General features: G+C 40.9%; 2 protein-coding genes across 4 annotated transcripts in view; one reads left to right on the forward strand and one right to left on the reverse strand.

The window, feature by feature from the left end:
* Positions 1-20,611, forward strand: part of GALNT5 (polypeptide N-acetylgalactosaminyltransferase 5) — a 53,312-nt gene extending 32,701 nt beyond the window's left edge. For 2 of the 3 annotated variants that reach the window (XM_043524958.1, XM_007056672.4), the window contains one exon: positions 1,259-6,715. In XM_043524958.1, coding sequence (XP_043380893.1) covers positions 1,259-1,399 — 141 coding nt within the window. In that variant the 3' untranslated portion in view covers positions 1,400-6,715. Of the gene's footprint in view, positions 1-1,258; positions 6,716-18,633 lie in introns of those variants that run through there. The other variant, XR_006284762.1, reaches the window with a different exon arrangement.
* Positions 9,648-21,235, reverse strand: ERMN (ermin). Its single transcript, XM_007056671.3, has 3 exons — positions 20,621-21,235; positions 20,139-20,231; positions 9,648-11,420 (listed from the first exon to the last, which is right to left on the reverse strand). Exons 1-3 carry the CDS (start codon positions 20,865-20,867, stop codon positions 10,927-10,929), a joined length of 834 nt encoding a protein of 277 aa, XP_007056733.1. The 5' UTR covers positions 20,868-21,235; the 3' UTR covers positions 9,648-10,926.
* Between the last annotated feature and the right edge of the window lie 3,009 nt (positions 21,236-24,244).

The raw sequence follows: 24,244 nt of genomic DNA on the forward strand, positions 1-24,244 counted from the left end.
TTTAGAGTCCAAGGGACATTCTCCAAAAGGGCGGGACAATCATAAAGGTGATTAAATTGGGAGCCTAACAGGACTGAAGCATTTTGTGGGGTTCTGGCAAATGCTATCTCTGCCAAAAAAAAAAAAAATTGTCATTCCTGAAAAGGATACAGTTTGGAGATGGCACCTAATATAACCTAAGCTCTAACCTTCTAATGTGCTTGTCACCATACTGTCTACAAGAAAAAGGTGCATTATTGTAATCCAGTTAGGTTCACATTCACTGGCTTGCCATATGTTTTTCTGAAAGATCATTTGGAAGCTGATTACAAAGGAGACTAGTTTGAGTTACTATATAACAAGGGTTAAAAACTAGTCACTCCAGCAATTGACTATTGCAAACCAGAAAACAAGGCGGGAAATGGGTTAATGCTGCCACAGAAACAGTGAAGTCCTTACCACTCGTCAGGTGTCATAATCCGCATCAGGACAATGGCATGTTCAATGAATTTGTCATACACATACAAAGCCCCATTATTTGTTCAAATAAAATAGTCTGTTGGTGATTTCGCTAATATTTCCCCAAGATACGTAACTCAAATTATACTATCAAATGTTATACAGAGAAAAGCAATAATGTAAAAATGTCCCTACCGCTGAGGATACTTGTAGTATTGCCATATTGGCAATATGTATAAGTAGGTTAAAAAATGCACACATAAGTGCAAAAGGATCAGAATAAGGCCCCTAATCATTCAAACTCCTCACGATTTCGTAATCCAATTTAGCATTCCAGCTCTTGGACTTAATTAACAAATTACCTAACACACTTTTCATCATAGTAAGTGTGCTTTTACTTCATCAGTTGCGAAATACCACAGTATGAAAACCAAAGTCTCCTGCCATACGTTATCCTATATTGCAAATGCCATCTGGAGTTATTTCCTTTGCATGATAATTACCATTCAGACAGCAAGCGAACTAATCCGTTAATTTCCAAAGAATTAAAATCCCATGAAGCACAGAAGATATAATATAGTTGTAGTTCAACAACAGGTGTAAACTTTGGATCCCACCCAAAATTCCCTTGAAGCCTATGAATGAATCATTACATAATGCAGAAATGCAAAAATGGGCGCATCCTAGGGGATCAAAAATCTCCACTGGGGAAAACTGAGTATAATTTCTGAAGCTTTCTTTTTCCAGTTTTTTTCCCTAACCCTAATAACAATTGCTGTATGAGTCATGTTACCTATTGTCATGTGCTGTTTCTCTTTAGATGGATCACATGGTTTTAGAACACCTTCAGCAGCCAACATGTTTGGAAGTGGATCAGTCTCACAAAACCCTGAGGGTTAATGCCTGTGACGCCTCAAATCCTTATCAGAAATGGCAGTTTGGAAATTATTATGCTGACTGAAGAGAACACGATCAAAACAGAAACAGAAAATTCAAATCGTGCGAATTCAAGGATGACATCTGTGAGATTTGTGACAGCAATTACAAAATTGGAGGTTCATTTCCGAATGGTAATTTAAATCCATCATTTTAAATCACCATATTGAGAGATCAAAATATCAAGCAACAGCACATCTGGTTTGATATGGTTTAAAACACACAGGCATGTTTTCCACTCACTGTGGGGCACTAGGGGAAGGCTGAGTGAAAGTTTTTTCAGTAAATGGAAATACTTTCTAAAGTTCCTCATTCCTACCTTAAACTTCAGAGAGATTAATGCAAGTTAACAGAAATAGTTCCAGGGTTCAACCCCTGTGACTGCACGAAGCATGTTGTGCTGCTCTTTGGAAGATCCACATTTACTCATTTATTCCTCCACACGCCAACAAAATGAAAGTACCCTAGACCCAGTACCTAAAAATCCACCCAGGATCACAGGAACCTGCTCCTACCAAATTGGATTCACTGATTCTGAAAGGTAGGTGCCTGGAGCCACTTTTGAAGCTTGGTTTCCCATGACAAAAGCCCGTCTTTAATCACAAAAAGTATAACTCTTTAAGCACTTCTAACCTGGCAGCAGGCAAGGCCCTATAAGTGTTGTATTTGACACAGGCACCTTGAATTTGCTACCTTGGTTTGACCTCCTGCTTCCTAGATGGGCAAGGAGTGGTTAGGCTGCAAAGCAGTGTTCAGTGGGTAGGTGGGATGTGCCTTATCTAGCTCTACAGCTAACTCTCTGGGCCAATGCAAGAACAGTATGAATGCAGTAGACTCTAAAGAGACTCTCCATTCAGCCCTTCTCTGCCAGAAAGAAGTGCCTGAGCATAGCACAGAGCCATGAAAAGGGAAAATAAACCAAAGGGTGTGGGAACAGGTGTGGTGATGGGGTGAAGATCCTCAGAAAGGGCCTGCTTAACCTGAAAAAAACAGACCTTGCTTCTCACTGCTAGTGAATCCAAGATGGCAGCCACACACTGTTGGGCATGATTTCATGGCTCCTGCATTACAGGTTCCTGGGTTGGCCACATGTTATGCAATAGTACTGTATATGCATTCAATGCAAAGCAAACCAGAAAAGCTTAAATAATGTTAAACTTTTAACACAAGGGGGCAAAAGCTGGGAAACTCTGATTCTATGTTAATTGCCTGTTCCTTTCTCATGCCACTGTGGAAAAAATGGAGTCTTTATTTTTCTTAGAATAGAAAATAATCTGTCATGGAAGCGTTGAATGTTTTTGTACCTAAGAAATCTCATTCTGCTCTTCCAGATGAACGAAAATGTGGGCAGTTGTTAAAAGTATGTAATAGCAGATGAGGCTTTTGCTGAATACATTCCTGTTTGTTGAGTATAGACATCGATATATTTTTTGAAATCCATTTTATTGGCTGAACTGTAGCTGATCTGTGATGCAAAGATAGGGCAATTTAGCATCCCATTAGATAGGGTACGCCCTGCGCTTCACTGGAGGAGCCATACATTGGTGGGAGCAGAGTGGTGGTGACAGCTGCGTACCAGGTAGAAGCTCAGGAAAAGGATGTCTCAGGGTGGGCAGAATGCAGCATGTGCACTCGCTGACTGCAGGAGGAAGACGTCTCCTAACTGACTTTGCCCACTTGAAGGCCCAGCATTTCAGATGGCGTAATAGCTGGTGCTATCTCCTTCTGCTCCCCTCAGCACTACATAGTTCCTACCTTGCTGCTAGTAGGGAGAGGGGATGGAAGTGACTCCTTGTGTCTGCTCATGCCCTAGTGCAACCATATAGTGGAGGGCAGGAGCTAGCCTTGGTATTATATCGATTAATGATAAAGAGCCTGTGATGTTACACTTTGACGGGCAAAGCAGTTGTATAAGAATTGGCTAAAAGTTTGCTTTCTACAAACCAAGCTTGAACCTTTTGGAAAGCGTGGGATTGGTTTACTAATAGAGCACCCCCAGCAGGGCTCTGGAGCTCCTCTCATAGCCTTCCCATCCAACTCCTTCCTGCTGGATCTCTTTGCCTGGCCTACACTAGTACCTATCCGCAGTCCTTCAACTCCCCTCTTATCCTCTTATAACTACATATTACCTCCTTCAAATGACCACCGGCTATGTTATCCAGTTCAATAGGCATGGCAGGGTCATGAGCCTTTGGACTGGCTAATATCACTAGCAGCAGTAGCTCCTTGCAGGCCCTGTGCCCAGCTGAACACGTGGACTTGTGCCCTCCTGAGTCCTTTGGACACTCCCCCAGAGCCAGAGCACAGTTGAGCCTTATATTTGTTATTTTGCTTTGCATTCTCTTCACTGGAAAGCAACCAACGGGAACACTCTGATAAAAGTTTCTGTCAGAGAAAGGGTATAATGGTGGCTCCTTGCTGTGATCTGCCCTTTTTGTGTGTATAGAACTCTCCAGATTTGATTTAGAATATTCATAGAAGGGGGAGACGGCGTGTAGGAGCTCACACGTCCAGGGACAGGAGTTGTTCTGTGCATGAAGAGAGGGTAGAAGATTCACCCCTCAGAATTGAAGGCAGAATTGTCCCCTAAGACTACATATCCCATAGTTCCATTTCAGACTTTCCAGATAAGTTTTAAGCCTATGAACCTAGAAGCTGAGACACGTAAGTGCTGACTCTTCTCTCATGAAGAGTTGATTTGGAAGATGGGTTTGCATGTTTACTCTCTTAGATGAAAGTGCTACAGTTGTTGAGTCAGTGGGACATATAGGGCTAGATTCTCCCCTGCGTCTGGACTCCTCCCAACACAGAGGAACTGGGGGAGCTGTTAGGGAGCAAGTTAGAGCCCCTGAATCTGGCCTGATCCTGGCCAGTCTGCAATGATTCAGCTTACATCTCTGACCTAGGATCCCTAAGGGACCCTACACCAGTGGAGGATTTGTTTAGTGCAGCAGAGCTCTGCTCGCCTCCTTATCCACCCCAATACTCCCTCTGTGCCATGGGTGGGAGGCTGACAAAGGAGCCAGCTCTGCGAGCTTTATTGCAGCAGAGAGTTTCCTTACACCAGGGGAATTCTTCACTGGCTGTTTGCAGCCAGAATCTAGCCCATAATATTAAAAACCCCATTTAAGTAACTAAGAGTTTTGTCTGAAAAGGGACTGCAGAATTTAGTGCTTCCTGTTCTTGACTTATTCATGTACCTCACATGGAAGATAGGATTAGATGGAGTGCAGTAAAAATGAGAACTCACCTTCACTCTTACCGCTATTTGGAATCAATACACGCAGTTGACAAAACTCAACATACTGAATATCCTTATGAATTAATCCTCATACATTTTTCATACTGTGAAACTTTTTTAAAGATCTTTTATGTCTGTTGTACGGGAAGAGGGGAATCGTACTGGAATAACTGTCATCAGTTAGTGAAAGAACATTTAGTTACTTTTTTGATAGGGTCAAATTCAGCTGCAACATGATATCTACATCCAGGGTATTGTAATGTTTTGCACATGGGACTTTCTTCTCGAGCTTTTTATTATGCCTTTTTCATGTTTTTGTTATGTTTTGTGACAAACTGAAGACTCGTGTAAGTGTGAATGGTCCGTAATAGAAATGTAGTTCTCACACTCATTGGCCATTGCTTTGTATGTTGAAAAATTGGCTTATCCAAATATGAGCACATTTCTCTACATATATAGGACTGAGCTGTCAACTCAGTTCGTATCTTGTTGTTCATGACAGCCAAGCCTTCGCCATCTCTAATATTTACAGGCGGTTACAAAATAACTCGTCTTTTCTCTTTGATTTTTCAAAAGGGCCTCTGTATAATTTTACTTTTCACATCAAGGTGCAACACTGACAGTATTTGACAGGCTAAGCCTGCCAAAATATTGATTTACCTAACAGACTATCACAGTTGGCTTCTATCCTAACTGTCTTCCTGATTTTTTTCCCCTTTCGTAATACAACTAGCCTGCAGTCACTATCAGAAAAATTACACAGATGTTGTTTGTGCAGTCATGTTTTATCAGGAGCATGAATTTCATTAAACTCTGCTTGCTGACATTCAATCATTTGTCACTTAACATGCACCAAATGGTCATATGTCATGGTCACTTCACATTTCCAGTCTTGTCACTTGTACTGTTATTCCTGATTTGTGTAAATGTTCACTTCAGTGTTGGTATCTCTTACTTAACGTCTCTAGCATGTCCCTAGGGACTACTGGTAATAGTACTGTTGCTGTTCTGTTACACAATATTAAGAACCACTCAGATTATACCAATCAGCCTTGTCTGAGAACATTTTTCTGGCACACTCAGTAAATATTCAAAGAAGCCTGCATATGTTTTTCTTGGTTTCATGGAACCACTCACAATTATATTTGTCCAAGAGGGCCTTCTAGAGCCCACGAGACAATGAAGAACACCTTTATCCCTGCTCATCCATTGACATTCCCATGTAAGAGACCAGATTACCATTACCACCTCCATCATCCTTAGTTCACAGATGCAAATAAAAATCACTTCTAATTAGAAAAATGTGAGACCATTTACTAGAATGAGCCTTACTCCCTTTGGCAAGTCTTCTACAAGCGTCCATATGTTACCAGCTCTTCTGTAGCCATGAGTGGCTCTGACTTGCTTGGCTGGGATATGGACAGATGATTATCATGCTCATCTTTTCAAAAATAAAATAAACAATTTTAACACTTTCCAGTGATGTCATTCACAACCTCACAATACTCTTAAATCAACTTTAGGCCGGCTTTGGGCATGTGAGCTCTGCAAATCAGCCATCCACCAGTGGCCAGAATCTGACCCTTGGCATTGTCCACTTGCAGCCGAACTGTTTAATTTGTATTACAAATGGTGCTCGGTACTTTTTATGTTTTAAGCGATGAATTGTCCTATGTAGGTATCATTCCACATATAACAGCTCTTCCTGAATATAACCCTTTTATTTTAGTTTCCATTTGTACCTATTCAAAACATTGAGACTATTTCTGACTAAAAGCATTTTTTGTGAATTTTAAATATGTACCCAAGGACACTATGCAGTGTAAATATCTCAAATTTAAAAGAAATTTTAAGAATGGTAGCTTCGTTCGTTACTATGTTGATGAGAAAGGTGTAAATGTTTTTAAAATGTGAACAAATGTCTTTTATAAAATGTGATTTATGGGGAGTTTTAACAGTCCATATATGCTGTAAGATAACAGGCCTTCACCACGTCAATTTATCTAAGTAGTCTGGATCCAAAAGGCTGAAGTTGAAAACCTGGTTTGATTTGTATACAGAAAAAGTTAAAAAACATGGAAATAAAGGACTGTACATGAATATCCTGTTCTGGAGTTTCTCTATAGTTACTGTGTCACTAGCTCTCCTGAATTCCATGGGATGTTTCCTTCCCGGAGTTACTGTTGGGTAACACTATAGATCAGTGGTGGTCAACCTGCAGCCCCCATCAGGGTAATCCGCTGGCAGGCCACAAGACAGTTTGTTTACATTGACCGTCCGCAGGCACGGCTGCCCGCAGCTCCCAGTGGCTGCGGTTCCCTACAGCCCGTGCCACTTCCCACAGCTCCCATTGGCTGGGAATGGCGAACCACAACCGCTGGAAGCTGTGGGCGGCCGTGCCTGCGGACGGTCAATGTAAACACTGTCTCACAGCCAGCCAGCAGATTACCCTGATGGGCCACATGCGGCCCGTGGGCCGCAGGTTGCCCATCACTGCTGTAGATTATTAAAATGTAAAGCACTTTTAAATCTCCAGTTCACTTTGTACCAATTATGCTGTTTATTTGCATTTTGCATTTCACTGAGTTTAGCTTATGAAAATAGACCTTTCTCTGTTGAATCTAGTAGTTGTTCCTGGTAATTGTTGCTGACACAGCAGGGAGATGTTGAAATCCAAATTAAAATATTGCCATTGAAATAGTTAAATTTTAAAAAACATATCCATCGGTATCAGCTTTTCTAAAACCCTTAAAAAAATCCTCAAGTGTGCGCCAGCATCACATGACAGGGTACCTCCACTGTGGAAAGGAACCAAGTCTTTGAGATATGTCTGAGCTGTGCCAATTGGTTATCTATCATGGGGCCTGATCCTGCACCATTTAAGGGAATGGGAGTTTTGTCATTGGCTTCAATGGGAATAGGATCAGGTCCATAGATCCTTCCATCCTAATAAGTATTCCCTTCCCTTTGTTCTACTCCTGAGATGGTGGATTTCACACACCATCGCCTGCTGAAGACTGCCTAAAGTCACAGCTTAGCCTTTGGATGTGCTCACTCCTCCCAAAACTAAGCTTATTTGACCTACAAGTAATAAAAACTAACCCCACCCCATTCCACTCCATTCCACCCAGAAACAGGTGTGCCTGTGTATTTACATACACACACACACACACTTGCAGAAAATTGCCTGCTTCTCTGAGGTGAATTTGTCCATTTTTTTCTGTGCAGAATATTTTTAGCCATATTGGCCTTTGACAGAAAGAGAATAAATTCCATGACTTTTATTCAAAGGCAAGTGTCAAGGAGATTGAATGGCAAGGTGGGGAATTGTTAAGCTCAAGGGGCCGGATTTCAAAGGCACTTAGGCCTCTAAAGATGTAGGTAGTTGTCTAGTGGGATTTTCAAAACCATCTCAGCAGGTAAGGCACCTAAATCCCATTGACTTCAGTAGGTAGGTACCTAACCTCATTGGATGCTTTTGAAAATCCTATTATGTGCCTATCTGCATCTTTAGCCTCCTAAATGCCTTTGAAAAGCTGGCCCTTAAGTGATTGGTTTCAAATAAGGCTCAAGCAATTAGAGTACTGATCATCAAAATCACAATGCAGCCAGTGTTTTCCACCCTCCACACTCATCCTCATCCCAAAATGACTATTTTGATGGCTGTTTGGTGGTCACATTAAATGAATTGGTGATCTCGTTCCAGCTTCTGGTCAAGAAGTATCTAGGTCATAAAATCACCAGCACAATTAGCTCTATTTGTCACCTTTATGATTGTTTCAACAGCAATTTCTAGTTTGAATGGACCTGAAGATGGCATTACCTTCCTAGCAGTAGAGACAGTCCCTCCAGGACAGGACTGAGACACATTGGTGGGGCAATGTGGGGAAACTCACGTTGCTTATGTCCATGCTGTACCTGTTCAGTGGATAATCAGCTTCATTCTCCAGGGGTGTTTATCTAGCATCTTTCATAAGCCAGTTAATTAACTCTCAGATGGTGAACTTGATGGGATCTGATTCTTCAGAAATGCTTTTCAACCACAACTTCAGAAGTCAATGAAAGTTACAGGTGCTCAGCACCACTGAAAGTCAGGCCCAGCAATGAAATACTTTAAAAAAAAAAAGTAATTCTCACTTGAATGTCCAGGAATGGAGTCTGGTTCATTTTATTTTTTTAATAAAACAGCAATACAACTTAATAAGAGCTAACCACTGGGTTTTCACAAAACAAAGAGCAAATAAACAAGGCTGAATAGTACAATGAAGACTATGTTTTGTTTGTACAATGAAGAATTGTCTTTTTTTGTTGTTGTTGTTGTTACATATAGCCAATACATAATTGTCTTTTATGTAGGAGAAAAATTCAAAACAATATTTGGTGCTGCTGAAAATGTAAAACTAGTTATTAAAAGAGCCATTATTCTAGCAGGTATGGTAGATTCCCCTGTCTTTAACACTGAGTTCCAGCTTCCTTTCTAACCTCCTCCCTCACTCTTGTTCCGTTGCTGACCACTTTCCCAAACAAATTCCTTCTAAGATGAAATTTGCCAAGCTTGTGTCAGCCCAAGGTGAATTTTTCTTTAAAACATTAGAACAATGTCAGCTCATGCATACTGTAGTTATTCAAGAGTTTACATATATAGTGAAATGTGCTCAAGCAACTTAAAACAGCTTATGCTTCAAATGTGCCTGGTTTTGAAAATCTCACTACGATCTGAGATTTAAGCTGTGTTTTAAGAATATTGAGTATTTTTAAAACGGATAAGAAATGTTGTGAGAAAAACTTGGATCAAAATGGCAGCATTTGAAGAGTACTGATTTTCAGTGTTGTGGGTTTTGATCAGGTAGACAGAGAGACACAAACACGTGATATATGCCATATATATATATGTGTGTATAAAATGCTGACCTCCAATTTGTATGGTACAGTATCTATGCAATTACCTAATTTACCAGTAACTGATGGAAGATTCACAAAAGATACATATGGGCTGTATGGATATTAGTTGGCACAGCTGCTATTGGATAAATTAACCATTCACATCATGTTTAACCAGCATGCTTTCTTTTTTCTCTTTTTTTTTTTTTTTTTTTTTTGAAAGAGAGAGAGAGAGATAATATTCATGTAAACTCTGAATTGAAAACAATTAAATCTCCTCCCACAGTAGCTGGTGACACTCTGACTACAGCTGACACAGGCTACTAAGGAAGGAATTTTATTACAAAGTGATGCTTTGGGAAAGGGGAAAAGATACTTACCAAAAAGGGGCTGCTTTTAGTTACTAGAGATATTCTCATGTAGCTTAACATTATGTTAACTTTTTTGTATTCATTTTACATTTAACTTAATCATATTAACTAAAATATATGGACTGAAACAAAAATATCTATTACGGTAATGAAACCATTTAGTGCAGATCTGAAGTAATATAGTATTCTCTATTTCCTAAAGATTCAGAATATATCAACCCAAGAATGAGTTTAATTGAAACATGAACATTTTAACAGCAAATGCCAACATTTACAAAATGAATTATATATGGTGCCAGCCATTCAGACCCAAAAATTAAGAGGTGCCCTCAGATGATACTAATGGTATTAGATGCTGAATGTAACTGTTTGTAATTACACCAGTGCATTCCAGATTAAAGATCTATATTAAGGAGCACTACAAGGGTGTGGGTCAGAGGAGGAAACTTTGTGGATTTATTGCTTTGTTAAATGAAACATTATGTGCTTATCTTCTGTTAATCTATATTTACATGCTTATGCAATTAGCCCTCTATTCCATCAGCACAAAGTGGAAACAGACTGGTGATAGCACAAGGCGGCTTTAGTGCACCATAAGACACCAACATAAACAGTTTTCAAAACAGAGAACATTGCTGTTGCAAACAGTTCTCTCTTTTATTATCGTTACTGCACTCTCTAGTTTTACTGGAACTGTTCTGCTGCCAACTAATTACCAGAATGGCAAATGGCATGGATCATTTTCTGCTGCATGCAGCTACAGAATTTCCAATTAGCTCAAAAGTTTCTAGTGCCTGAATCTTGTTACAAAAAAAGGATAGGGGAGACGGGGATGGATAAACTTTAAATCAGGTTGTATTATATTTAGCAAACTGTTGATTTTATTTCTCTCCTATGGATGCTTCTGTATGATTTCAAAATGAAATACAGAGGTTAAATTTGCACCGTGTATTATGAAATTACATACAAAAAGGAAAAATGATGACTTGATATGACATGAAGCGATACATCTTGGAAAACAAAATGAACTCTCAGCTGAGGCAAATTCCCCACCTCAGTTTATAAATGCATCATGGACTCAAATTCATCAATTCTTTGTTTAGTGTTTCCTTTTCTGATCTTGCGATAGGAGATTGTATTGTATCTAGAATAACTATGTCTGGAGATATCATTTTTTTTCCCTGAGCCTGGCTGCTCCTCAGGTTTCTCAGCCTGGAAGTTAAAACTGGGGCTGGTAGGAGGGCATTCCTCCCTGTTACTTTCTTCGTTCTTTAAAGGAGACTCCCCACCATTTTCTTTCTTGCTTTCTATCAACTGCACTTCCTCCTCCTCCTCCTCTTCCACATTCTCTCTTTCTTCTAATTGTGTATCAGCTTTATTTTGCTCCTTGGATTCAAGCATCCTCGCTTCTTCCTGGGCTCCTGCTGTCTGGAACTCCTCGGCCTCATTAGCATGAGTAGCTGTTTCTTCCTGAGGTTGCTCTGTGTTCCTTTCTTCCTGTCTAGTTATTTCACATTCTTTGGTGCTTACAGGAATAATCTCCTCACAGGGCCCTGTAGCAAAAACCAATTAGTTTCGGATAAAGTATGGGACAGGGGATTTCTTATGCTGCAATATGTTAAAGTTGCATTTGAATTTTAGTCTGGATTTCCATAGCTTACATATGCAGATCCCCACCACCATGAAAGTGCAGGATAAACTGAGCAACCATTTTCCAGAACAGGACTATGCGTCAGGAGCTAACTACATCTTGAGGCTGGATTTTCTATCACCATGAACACTCAGATATGCCACCACACCTTCTTTGTTTATACCAACCTGCCCATTGGTGGGTTTTGTACCTAGAATAACTATTTGTACCAATTTGTGGTTTTTACCAGTGTCCTCCTCTATACCATAGAATCATAGAATATCAGGGTTGGAAGGGACCTCAGGAGGTCATCTAGTCCAACCCCCTGCTCAAAGCAGGACCGATCCCCAATTAAATCATCCCAGCCAGGGCTTTGTCAAGCCTGACCTTAAAAACTTCTAAGGAAGGAGATTCTACCATCTCCCTAGGTAACGCATTCCAGTGTTTCACCACCCTCCTAGTGAAAAAGTTTTTCCTAATATCCAACCTAAATCTCCCCCACTGCAACTTGAGACCATTACTCCTTGTTCTGTCATCTGCTACCACTGAGAACAGTCTAGAGCCATCCTCTTTGGAACCCCCTTTCAGGTAGTTGAAAGCAGCTATCAAATCCCCCCTCATTCTTCTCTTCCGTAGACTAAACATCCCCAGTTCCCTCAGCTTCTCCTCATAAGTCATGTGTTCCATGTCCCCTAATCATTTTTATTGCCCTCCGCTGGACTCTTTCCAATTTTTCCACATCCTTCTTGTAGTGTGGGGCCCAAAATGGACACAGTACTCCAGATGAGGCCTCACCAGTGTCGAATAGAGGGGAACGATCACGTCCCTTGATCTGCTGGCAATGCCCCTACTTATACATCCCAAAATGCCATTGGCCTTCTTGGCAACAAGGGCACACTGTTGACTCATATCCAGCTTCTCGTCCACTGTGACCCCTAGGTCCTTTTCTGCAGAACTGCTGCCGAGCCATTCGGTCCCTAGTCTGTAGCGGTGCATTGGATTCTTCCGTCCTAAGTGCAGGACTCTGCACTTGTCCTTGTTGAACCTCATCAGGTTTCTTTTGGCCCAATCCTCCAATTTGTCTAGGTCCCTCTGTATCCTATCCCTACCCTCCAGCGTATCTACCTCTCCTCCCAGTTTAGTGTCATCTGCAAACTTGCTGAGGGTGCAATCCACACCATCCTCCAGATCATTTATGAAGATATTGAACAAAACCGGCCCCAAGACCGACCCTTAGGGCACTCCACTTGATACCGGCTGCCAACTAGACATGGAGCCATTGATCACTACCCATTGAGCCCGACAATCTAGCCAGCTTTCTATCCACTTTATAGTCCATTCATCCAGCCCATACTTCTTTAACTTGCTGTCAAGAATCACACAATCACCATCTATCACACATCCACCATTTGTCCTTGAAAAGGAGAGGTAGTGTGGTAGCACCCGGGCCTGGGAGTCAGGGAGACCTAGAACCTATTCCTGGACCTGCTGTGTGCTCTTAGGTGAGTCGCTGTGCCACTGCTTCCCTTCCTATCCTTTGTCTGTTTAGACTGGAAACTTTTTGGGTGCAGGCACTGTCTTTCTCATCATGTGTTTATCCAGCACCTAGCACCGTGGGGCTCTGATAATGGTTGGGGCCTCAGTACTGTGATGCAAATCATAACAACTTCCTTCTTCAAGGAGTGGTGTTTGTATGTACACACCTGCATACAACTATCTAGTTAAAATAAATAAACCACATGGTTCAAACCCCCCAACTGCATGCAGTACTCTCCCAAGTAACCTTGTGTTCATATTGTCTTCAATCACTTCAAACCCCAGCCCCTCCCTGTCCTATTGTCTCCTCCTAGTCTCAGTTTAGAGCGGGATTCTGCAAATTCTTATTACTAGGTATTAGTGCTCCCAGGCATCACTCATTGACATGAATGGGACCACAGCCAGAACTGGGCCCTTCAACTGTAAATTCTTTAGGGCACAGATCAGGACCTTACTTGTTTTGCAAAGTGCTATGCACATCTATAGCATTATAGATGTGATAAATAATATCAATTTGTGCGCCTTCATGATGTTGGAAAGTGATGGCTTGTGACATGATGTGAAAGCAAATCTAAATATAGTGAATGATTTGCCAAGGTTTGTTATGGCTAATGTAAATAATCAGTCTTAATGCAATATAAAGGTCCTGAAATCAAGCTCTCAAAAGTCAGGAAATGTCAAAAAGTTAGGAAATTGAAAAGGGTGTCATGGGCCATAGTTTCTCTTTTAATGTCAACACGGTCACAATGTTAGGGTCAAATGGTGGGTAGGCTCCTGCATGGGGGTGCTGGGTGAGAAAGGGCACAGGGAGCCTTTCTACTCTCTCTCTAGGATGGGCATGCTGGCCTGCCATATTCTTCCAACAGTGCAAGGAACTAATGCAGCCCATGCTCTTATGAGGCAATCTTGTGCCATTAATATTGCATTAACATAGCATGTATGGGGCAGAGGGAGGATTGCTGGATTTGTTTAGACTGGAGGTATGGAGTGGGGAGTTGTTTTGCTTTTTTGCATGTTTATTGTTACAGAAAAGATAATTCCAGAGCTATTTGGTTTGTGGCTTGAGCTGCCAAGCTCTACAGGCTTCATCAGCTAAGCTGGCACCAAAGTCAACCTCAATTATCTTGAGCATAGTTAACCAAAACTCTTGAGGCTAGATTCACAAAAAGACTTGGGTGCCTAACTGTCAGTTCAGACTCCTAAATCCCAGATTTTGGGGCTACTGGTATTCACAAAAACCCAGCTCAGCTGCTACCTAACCCTGTAAGCACCTATACTCACTCAGCACCTACATTTCAACTGTACAAATTCCCTACGTGCCTAAATTTCTGTCTCTGGGCATGTGCACTGCTGTCTAGGTCTAGGCATCTGAACGCCTAAGCTCCAGTGTGATTCACAAACTGAGGGAAGATACGTGCTCTACCGCCTAGCTCATCTGTAGGTCCCGATCCAGTAGGCATGCTCAGACGCTGCCTAACTCCACACAAAATGGCTGAAGTAGGACCACCTCTCTCATAACTTTTAGCCCAGAGGTAAGGTTACTCACTTGGCTTGTGGAAGAACTCTGATTCAAGTCCCCCCTCTGCCTGATGAGGAGAACAGGATTTGAACAGGAATTTGTCACCTCTCACATGAGTTCCTCAGTCACTGGGCTATGGGATATTCTGATGGGGGCAGCCTCAGTCTCCCCAGTTGAGGCTAGCTCACCTGGCTAAATACTTTATGAGTAGGTGGCCAAAGAACGCAGGTGAGAATGACTTGATAGCCTGGTGCGTAGGGCACTCACCTAGGAGGTGGGAAACTCAGTGTCTAGTCCCCTCACTCCAAATTATTTAGCCAAAGAGGAACAGCTTCATTACACAGCTAACGCCTGCTTGCTGTGTTCCCATCCTCCATTGTTCAGATAACAACCCCCTTAGTCTGTTCCACTGGACATTATATGCAGCAATCCAGACAGGGTTTCCAAGATAGTTGAACATGGAACCAGTATGACATCACTTCCTTGCACAGTTGTTTGCCTCCACTGAGAGAAGGTTCTACCAGCTTCTCCTGCAAAGTGTGTCACTCCACTCCTGAATCAAGAGTTACAAATGTGCTATAAATTCCCTCACCCACAACAAAGTGGCTGGCTGTACTTACAAGCTCAACAACATCGTGCTCAAACATTATTAAGCCTATTGAGTTTGCAATCTCTTCCTGCTTCAGCAAATGAGCTTGTAACCAAACAACTTTGCTGTGAGTGTTTTTTTAAAACCACAATATTTTTATAAGTGCACAGCTAACAGCTCACCAGACTTTTCTGCTGCACATGCTCAGTCCTGTATATTCAAACCTATAGGATTTTGTTTTAAAACCATTTCTTCCTCAATACAGGCCATATTGTGATATCCTTACTTGTGTTGAGTACACTATATGGCAAGTATCCCCAAAAATGAGACTCACTGAAGAGAAAGATTTTAGGCAATGTGAGTAAGAGATAACAATCCAGCCCTAAGGGCCAGATTCTCCTCTGCATTCCTGTTCTGCTCAGTTTAGGGAAGTGGGGGAGGAGAAAGTTTTAGGGAAAGAGTTATGACTCTCTAATCCTGTGGGTTGGTCTACAATGACACAGTCATGAGTTAGAGTCACCTCAGGGTTTATACCTTTTAAATCTTTGGTATGGGACCTTCAGCCAATAAAGAATCAGAAAGTTATGTTCTTGATCATTCTCGCCATTCTCAATGAGGCACAGCAAAGATTTTATTCCATGAGTCATAACAAACCATTGTTCAGTAGATGCACGATATGTTATCTCTTCAGTTATGGACGTGTTACTGACAGACCAGACAGCATTGCATTCTAATCCTTGATTCTGTCAGACAATGCAGCTTAAAAGGAGTGAACACTGTTTCCCTTGTGGCCAGCTGTGGTGATTTAAGGCTGGATGTGGGTCCCCAATTTGAAAGGGGGCTTTGCCATCTGGAGGAGACAGCATCCTACATCTTCAGGCGTCGGCTCACACTGCAGATCCCTGGGCTGCATCAACTGGTTTTTATTTCATTCCCTCATCTAAGGGCAAGCACAGCAAGCTGCACACTAACCAGCACAAAGACTTAGCAGCATTTTGCAGCAAGTAGGCTTTCTCTTACCCTGTGAGAGGCTATAGGAAAGCACAGTGAGACCCCAGAAGTATGGAATCAAGCAGGAGTCCATCCTAGGGTTCTAGGAAATTTTGGTAGCTCTGGCCCCATTAACACATACTCTACTACTGGTTATCAGCACTTTAGCCTTCATCCATTCATAAGAGTAAGACCCTTCCAGGATAATGTTCTAAAAACAACTTAGACAATGTTTTCTTCATGGTATCAATGAGAGCAGACAGGCATTTTTCCAAATGTAATTTGCTTAAAAAAAGAAATTTAAAAAACAGAAGAAAAAAAAAAGACTAAAAAGACAAGAAAAGTGGGAGTTCCGGGAATAGCTTTTGGAATTAAAATGAATTTTAAATGAATTGGATTAATATAAGTGAATATACAATTTGCTAATTTCTCCTTAGGAAATGATGAGTTGTCATATGTTCACTGGTTTAGTGCAGACAATTGGTTCATCTACTCTGGTTTCTAACAGCAATTGTAATGTTGCCTACACTTGTTTCAAGGGAATAAAATCTTCAAGAAACACTATTTTTATACTTTGCCATTTGGGGAAGCCCCACGCTAATCTCCACTCTAAATCAGTGTATGCCCTGAAATATGAGGCATTTTCTCTCAAAGAATCAGCAGAAATCAGAAGGTGGAGACATATTAGGTCATCTAGACCATATAATTCTGCCAGAGAAGGAGTAGTCCCTAGAACTAAGGTAATGGAACTGTCTGTAGAAAAATATTCCTCAGTCTAATAGATTTCATCTTTGGGACATTTGCCTGATATTTAAAGTCATCTTATTCAGCTCCAAATATATGGTATTTTTATGTTTTTGTTATTTTTCCCATGCAAAACAGATATTACTAAAATCTGTGATCCTTACACCTATAAGGGAGAAATAAAAGATTTTCAAGAGAAAGGAAAATGAGTCCCAAGCTTCAGTGGGCTGTTCACTTAAGATTCAGCCTACCCTTCATTCATTCATTAAATGTGAGACATAAAGCTAAAACTAAATCTCAATTAAGCACTGGTTTCTGTGTGCTGAAAGCCTCAATAACATGGCTTTGAGGAGCATTCAGCAAAGAAATAAGTTTTAATTAACACTGCCTTTTTTCCCCCTCTGTGAAATCTTCTTGCTCCAATGGCCACAATTAAAAAGTGGGCATTTGCTACCAATTACCACAGGGTGGTATCTGAGATACAGTATCACACTTTCCCTTTATAATTAGAATAAGAAGCTATGTGGTAACTTTGTGGTGTCTATTACCAAATGCTGATATTTTAATAGTACCCACTGTTCTTCCTCTTTATGGTTCGGAAAAGATGTAACAGTATCTGGCATCATAAATACCAGGAATCTCATTAAAATTTGTGCAAGCCGTAATATAGTGAGGTCACAGAATGATACATTCTGAGATATCATCAGTGAACCAGGAATTTCTGAAAGAATTTCAGAGGAGGGAAGGTAGAATAAAACAGAGGCTAGTTTAAAGTTATTTCTGTGTTGAATACCCCTCCCCCCCCCCAGCATAGTGAAGGGGGACAATCAGTTCAGAAAGGAGTTATGGGGACTGATGATTTGCCCATCGTCATTGCCCTTTAAAGGTGAATTGTGTTGACAAAGAGTTGGTAGCTACTGGAAAATGTATCATTCATGCACTGTCTTTGCCATTAGGTCTTTCAGTGGGATGGTAGTAGATGTACCCACTGAGAATCTGAAATAAAGGGGAACTGCAAAGTGAATATCATCATTGTGTTTGTGCCATTTAGTGTTGAAAGATGGCCTCACCTCATGATCTCATACTATTAAAGCCCTTCCTCCCCCACTTCCCTTGTTTTGCCAGAGACTTTGGCAAGATTTTTGGAGGACCTAGACTGGTGATATCAAAGGAAGCTAACACCTCAGCAGATGGTCTCACAGCTAATTAGGAATGGGTTGTTGAAGCTTGCACGTTCCCTTCCACCTCAATGTCCCTGCCCCCTCACTTGAGATGGGAGAACTGCAACTCAGTTTCAGCCTCATGGAAGGTAACCCTCATTGGAGGCAGTGTAACTGGACTGGAAGTTAGGAGATCTACTTTCGATTCTACTTTTGATTTCCAGCTCCATTGCTGACCTGATGTGTGAATTTGTGCAAGTCACTTCACATTTCTGTACCTCTTTTTCTCTTCCCACCCTTTGTCTGTCTTGTCTACCTAGACTGCAGACTCTTCAGGGCAGGCTGTCACTCACCATGCATTTATACAGTATCTAGCTTAAGGGAAGCCTTATCACAGCTGGGACCTTTAGGTACTACTGTAATACAAAAAAATAATTAATACCACCACCATCCAGGTCCTCCAGAGATCTTACTCAAAATTGTCCCTCTAGCCAAAAAAGGAGGAAGTCAAGATCTGATATTTCTAAAGTAATAAAACAAACAGGAAAATAAACTTTCCATTATAAAAATAATCAGAGTTGGATTTCCTGCTGTGCAGAGATCATGGAAGTAGAGAATACTGACCCACCAGAAGAATGAAGAAAGACCTAAAGGACGTCTCCATGACTGCCAGGAAAATAGCTAGGGATCTTGGGGGAATGACTGAGAAGGACACTGGAAACTGAAATGAGGTAAGAGGATTGTTATGGGTGGATGGGGGAAGAAGAGGAATTTAACAGTGTGGTGAAAGTATCCTTGCCTTGAGAAAGAGCTGTTAAAAGAGCCAATGCAACCAGAGTAGGTATTCTACAAGTGGCTCATATGGGGCCCAATCCTGTTCTTATTAAAATCTATTGGTGTTTTGCCAATGAGGTCAATAGGAGAAGGATCAGGCCCTTATCAGGAACCAGGATTCTAATAAGCCTTGGGAATAAACTATATAGTGAGGGAGGCAAAACAGGCCCATTAGACCAGTTTTCCAACTATCTCACCCTCTTCCTACGCTGTATTTTTACAGCGCAACAGTGACATCCAGTCGCCAGCTGGATTAATCACAGGTAGTTTGTATATTCCCTTAAGACATATTCTATACTTGCTTCTCCCATTCAAAGGTGGCAGACTACATTTAGATGGGTATCTCCTATTTGTCCTATTTGGCACATCTCTATTTTAAATGACGCTTTGATGTTGCAACAAATGATCTATTCAACATTTTGCCTGTGGGGTCCTAAGTATTAATTAGGCTAAATTGGTTAGGCACTAAAAAGCTGCCTGCAATTTAGAGATAAAGTGCTTGTGGGTAGGCGTTGGGGAGAGGGGAGTCTGTGAAAGATTACTTACTAGGTTTTATTGTACACTTGTAAGGCAACACAGTTGGAATATAGATGTCACCTTAAGAAGGAAAAGCTTCCATCATGATTTCCTTTCTCAAAACCTATGGAGCTTCTATGAAATATAATGTAGACACTGATAAATGTTTATATATTGTTCCTTTCCTTAATCAAAGCCAGTGTAATTATCCTCAGCTTCTGAGGCTACCATATTTGGTAGTATTTATTTATACAGCTTTTCTGCACCTATCCCTGAAAGTTCCATATAGTAATTCTCTCACATGACTTTAACATTGATAAAACTGTGAAAAATATTTCAGAGTTATATTTCTATATTTTTCTAAATAGCTCTATACTGCATTTGAGGAGGTGGTTACTATTCACATGCAAGCTGGTATGGAAAGAGCTGGAGATACTACATGAATGATATTACAGTTAGATGGGCTTATAAATGAAAAAGAAAGGTAACTATAGCAATCCCTTCTCTAAACATTAATAATCAGATACGCTAATCCAGGCACGTTGTACCTTGCAGTACCAGTGATGTTTTCTAAGGTTCAGCAGTGCTATAAATCATGAGTGACTTACTTCCCATTGCAGAATTCGGATTCGGATAAGTTTCCTAGCTTGTTATTTGGAAAAATAAATACCCATGCAATTGTTCTCTTCAAAAGCCATCCCTATGTTCATATGGTCAGCAAAATACCACACATCAGACAGCATTTCTCATTACCTTCTCTTGATTTCTCTTCATCAGGTCTAGTGTTCTCGGAAGGGATGTCAGCTGATCCCTCCTCTAGAGTTGCATTGTTTTCCTCTTGTTTTTCTTTAGAAGACACAAAACAGTGAGAAAGTGACTAATGACGGGAGTAAGTAATAATGATGATGACTAGTTTTCATAGTTACATACTGTCACCTGTATATGATAAGTGGGAACTAAAAACTGCTTATCTCTTGAGCTCTTACTTCATCCTGCCATGCTTGTAGCAATACTGTAGACAGCTAATAATTTCTCTTTCTCGTTGTTTCCATTCCTTGTTAGTTCAAATTTATATCTGATTGTGAATCACCTCTTATCATGGTTTATGTCTATTCATGTGTGTGGAGTTTCTGATAACATGTAAATTACATTCCATTATTCATTATGCTGTATGTAAAATAAAGGACTGGGTTTTCTTCCCGAACAAATTGAAAAGAAGCAGTATTGTACTTTACCTTCGCATTGCTTCTCCCCATCGAGAGCACCACATATTGTGTTGTCCTCTACTGAATACTTGTTATCCTCTTGATTTTCCTTTTTAAGTGGAGCTTCAGGACTGGTTTCTGCATTTTCACATGGAACTGTCCCAACAGATTTTGCTATTTCATCAATAATATCAATGACCTGCAGCTGAGTTTTTTCAGGTGGTACATTCCCATTGCACTCAAGTATGCTAGATGTAATTGGGACTTCTTCTGTCATGATTACTGTAGTGTCCAATTAATTCCTTTGGGTCGTACACTTCCACTGAAGTACCAGTATCCTACAACCACTGTAGAAAAAATAAGCTATACACCTTATTACCTTTCTCACTGTTCTCCCTCCCCCGCTTGAATAGTCAATAAGTTTCTCTTCTTCTGAAGGCGTTATAGCAAAGCAGAAAACAGAATAACAATGTCAGGATTTGTCTAGGATTTGCCAGCAGTCCCCTTCTACCAAACTATCCAATCAGCACCTTGCTTGTTGCTTAGAGTCTTCCAGTTGCATAATTAAATGCACCATTTTAATTTACATAAACAAACAATCTGAAGCAACAAAGCTTTTGTGCTGGCATGCAGAGCGGGTCTTTCAGCATGTCAGCCCCATGGTAATAAACAGAGATTTTGTACTCTTATCACAATGGCTCTTTGTGCGTTTGCCTTGTAACAGGAGCAACAATTGTTCTAAATCTTTAAGCCATAGTGAGTGACCACCTTTATTCATATTAGTTATGTGTAACCAGCTTAACATTCCCAACCAGGTTTATGTTCCGGTAAACCTTGAAATGCTGTTGGTCAGACAATGGCTTCATTTTCTATTTGGTAAGAAATAAACTAGCTTGTTTAAAAAGTGCACATATTTTGCATACAATACAGTATAATGCCACTTTCTTTAGTACAGCATCACTCAGGCCAACTGTGTCCAAAAATGCTTTACAGAGATAGGGCTAAACCATGAGAGGTCTGGGCATTTAATTCAGTGGAAGCTTCAAGCACTCAGCATCTTTCAAGATTTTGCACTTCCAAATAAGACCAGAGAATTAAAATGAAAAACAACAGCAGCAGGACAGGCAAGAGGGACAGAAACATTTTGAGATGAGATTTGAAATGAGAAGGTGAGTCGATGAGGCGGAGAGCTCCAGATGACAGGATATTTCTAAGTGCTACCATGTGCAGTGGAAAAATGTCCAGTAGAACGAAGATAAAGTCTCCACAAACAGTGTGGCTCGTAGTGTAACATATCAACAATGTTTCCCCATTTTACCAATCCAAGTTTTAGTCCCAACAACAATAATATTCCTTACATTAAAGGAACATAATAGGGGCAGTGGCATGAGACTAATGCATACATCACTGATTATCAACCTGACCTACAAGCTCACTGAGTTTGAGAAACTTTTTCTAAGGTACAGAACTCACAAAGAATGAGTGAACTCATTGTTGTAGTTCACTGGGAAGCAATTGGCCAGTCCTGGGTGACAGAGGCATTTTTGCCCATAGCTGAACTTGTCCTCACAGTCTCTTCCACAAACCTAGCATCTGAAGCCAAGTTTACATAAGAATGAAATCTTCTACTTTAAATGTCTTTTCATAGCAGTACTGTTACACCCTGACACCCCAATATTCACTACTGTCATGTAATTAGGATATGTCTTATACAAAGTATGCCTTGTGAGGTGTCATTCTAAATGTTTTGCTCTGCTAGACAGTAATAGCTCACTGGATTGTATGTGCTATCATCGTATGTGAAGTTATGAAGTTTGGCTATGTATGTGTTGCTGAAACATGTCCTGAGGTTGAAAACAACCACAAGCAGCATTTCAGGTATGACAGTAAAAAGGCCAAACAATGTTAAGGGCTTACTGAGGAAATGCACACAAGCACAAGGATTACCCCAGGAACTGTGTACAACAGAAATCTCTCAGAGATAGCACTACACAATGGGAACTGTTTGACCCAGGTCACAGCAAAAGAGCTTTCCAGCAAGCAGGGAGAAGATAAAAAAGGGAGGAAATGACATGATGGAGGGTACCTCACTCTGCCTACAACAACACACCTGGAAACACCTGAGGAACAAAGACTGAATTGTGGGAAGTGATGGTCCCAGGCTAGAAGGATTTTTAGCCTGTGTATGGAAACCTGGGAAAGCCAAGGCAACTTGTGTCTTAAGAATCTGTCAGCCTGTTTATCACTCATGGTGAGAATTTGCTAATTTATATCTTACCTATGTAGTGTGTTAAGCTCAGTTTGCGGTTTTTGTTTATTTACTAAAGTAATCTGCTTTGATCTATTTGCTATCCCTTATAATCACTTGAAATTTACTTTTTGTAGTTAATAAACGTATTTCTTGTTTATAACATAACCCAGTTTGTGCAATTCATATCTGTAGGGGGGAGGGGGCAAGGAGCTCTGCACCTCTCTCCACATTGAGGGAGAGGCTGAATTTTTATGAGCTTGCGCTATGTAGATCTTTCTCTACAGTGCAAGACAGTAGTATCTTGGGTTTATCTCCCAAAAGGGGTGTGCACGTGAGTGCTGGGTGAGTCCTCTCACACAGAGCTGACTTCAGTCTGTGTCTGCAGCTGGATGTGACCCTTCCTGTGTGTGTGTGCTGCAGGAGGCCAGAGAGCCTAATTCAGCAAAACAGGAAGAGGGAATCAAGGCTGGTGGAGCAGGAGAGGCTCAGTGAAATCCCAGTAGATCAGGTGGTATCATAAAAATGCGTTTGGTGTAAATGATTTGTAATTGTTTTAACTTTTCATGAGAGATGGCTACAGTATAAAATCTTGAATGTGGATTGAGCCTATGTGGGCATAGGTAGCTGCAAGGAAAGAAATTGGATACTTTGAAAATGGGTTGAGAGTGCAATAGGTCATTTTAAAATCATACTCTGCTGTGCTGCTGTACCCCTGGAATTAAAAAGAACATTCATGTTTGTTCAAATGGCCTCCCTAAACCAGTGCTCTAATTTATGGCAATGAAGTGTGACATGTTCTTATTTGGCAGTCAGTCTTGTTCCCAGTGCTTCTCTTAATGGGGCAACTCCACTGAACTGGAGGCAGAAATGGAGCTTACCTGAGCATCTCCAATGTCTTGGTTTTCAAAGTATGCTGTCAGGAGAGCAGTACTTCTCTGTACTAATGGATGAAACTACAGGCATGTCTTCTTCTGCCCACCTTTTAACATTTGTTCACTATGATTGGAAAGGAACTATAGAGGTGGCCTTCCTCTTTCTCTGTTCTCTTACAGGACATGCTACAAGAAAAAAATATATCTTCAAAGCTCTACAGCTATCATTTCTTGCAGCTGGGTCACACTGGTATCACTGTATTGGTATGGATGATGCCTGAGCTATGATAGGAAACACAGTGGCCTTGTCACTAGAATCCAGCCTTTTGCACCCCAAGACAACTGGGCACCTTGTTCTATTTGCTGGGAATAGTTGGCAGCAAAGAGGATCCTGGTGGAAGTGAGAAAAATATTTGATGGGGCTGTAAAAGTTGTAAGCTTTATAAAAGGGAAGCTCAGTGCATAACCTCTTCCCTATTTTATTTGAAGAAATGGGGACTTGACATCATCACCTCCTTTTCCACACCAAAG

Source organism: Chelonia mydas, chromosome 11, assembly GCF_015237465.2.
Source record: "Chelonia mydas isolate rCheMyd1 chromosome 11, rCheMyd1.pri.v2, whole genome shotgun sequence".
Lineage (NCBI taxonomy): Eukaryota > Metazoa > Chordata > Testudines > Cheloniidae > Chelonia > Chelonia mydas.

Excerpts from the sequence above, each read along its gene's own strand:
- ERMN (XM_007056671.3), bottom strand. The coding sequence starts at position 20,867 with ATGACAGAAGAAGTCCCAATTACATCTAGCATACTTGAGTGCAATGGG. Across the intron at positions 20,232-20,620 it reads TGGGGAGAAGCAATGCGAAG|AAAAACAAGAGGAAAACAAT; the intron begins GTAAAGTACAAT and ends TGTCTTCTAAAG. Across the intron at positions 11,421-20,138 it reads TGAAGAGAAATCAAGAGAAG|GGCCCTGTGAGGAGATTATT; the intron begins GTAATGAGAAAT and ends TTTTTGCTACAG.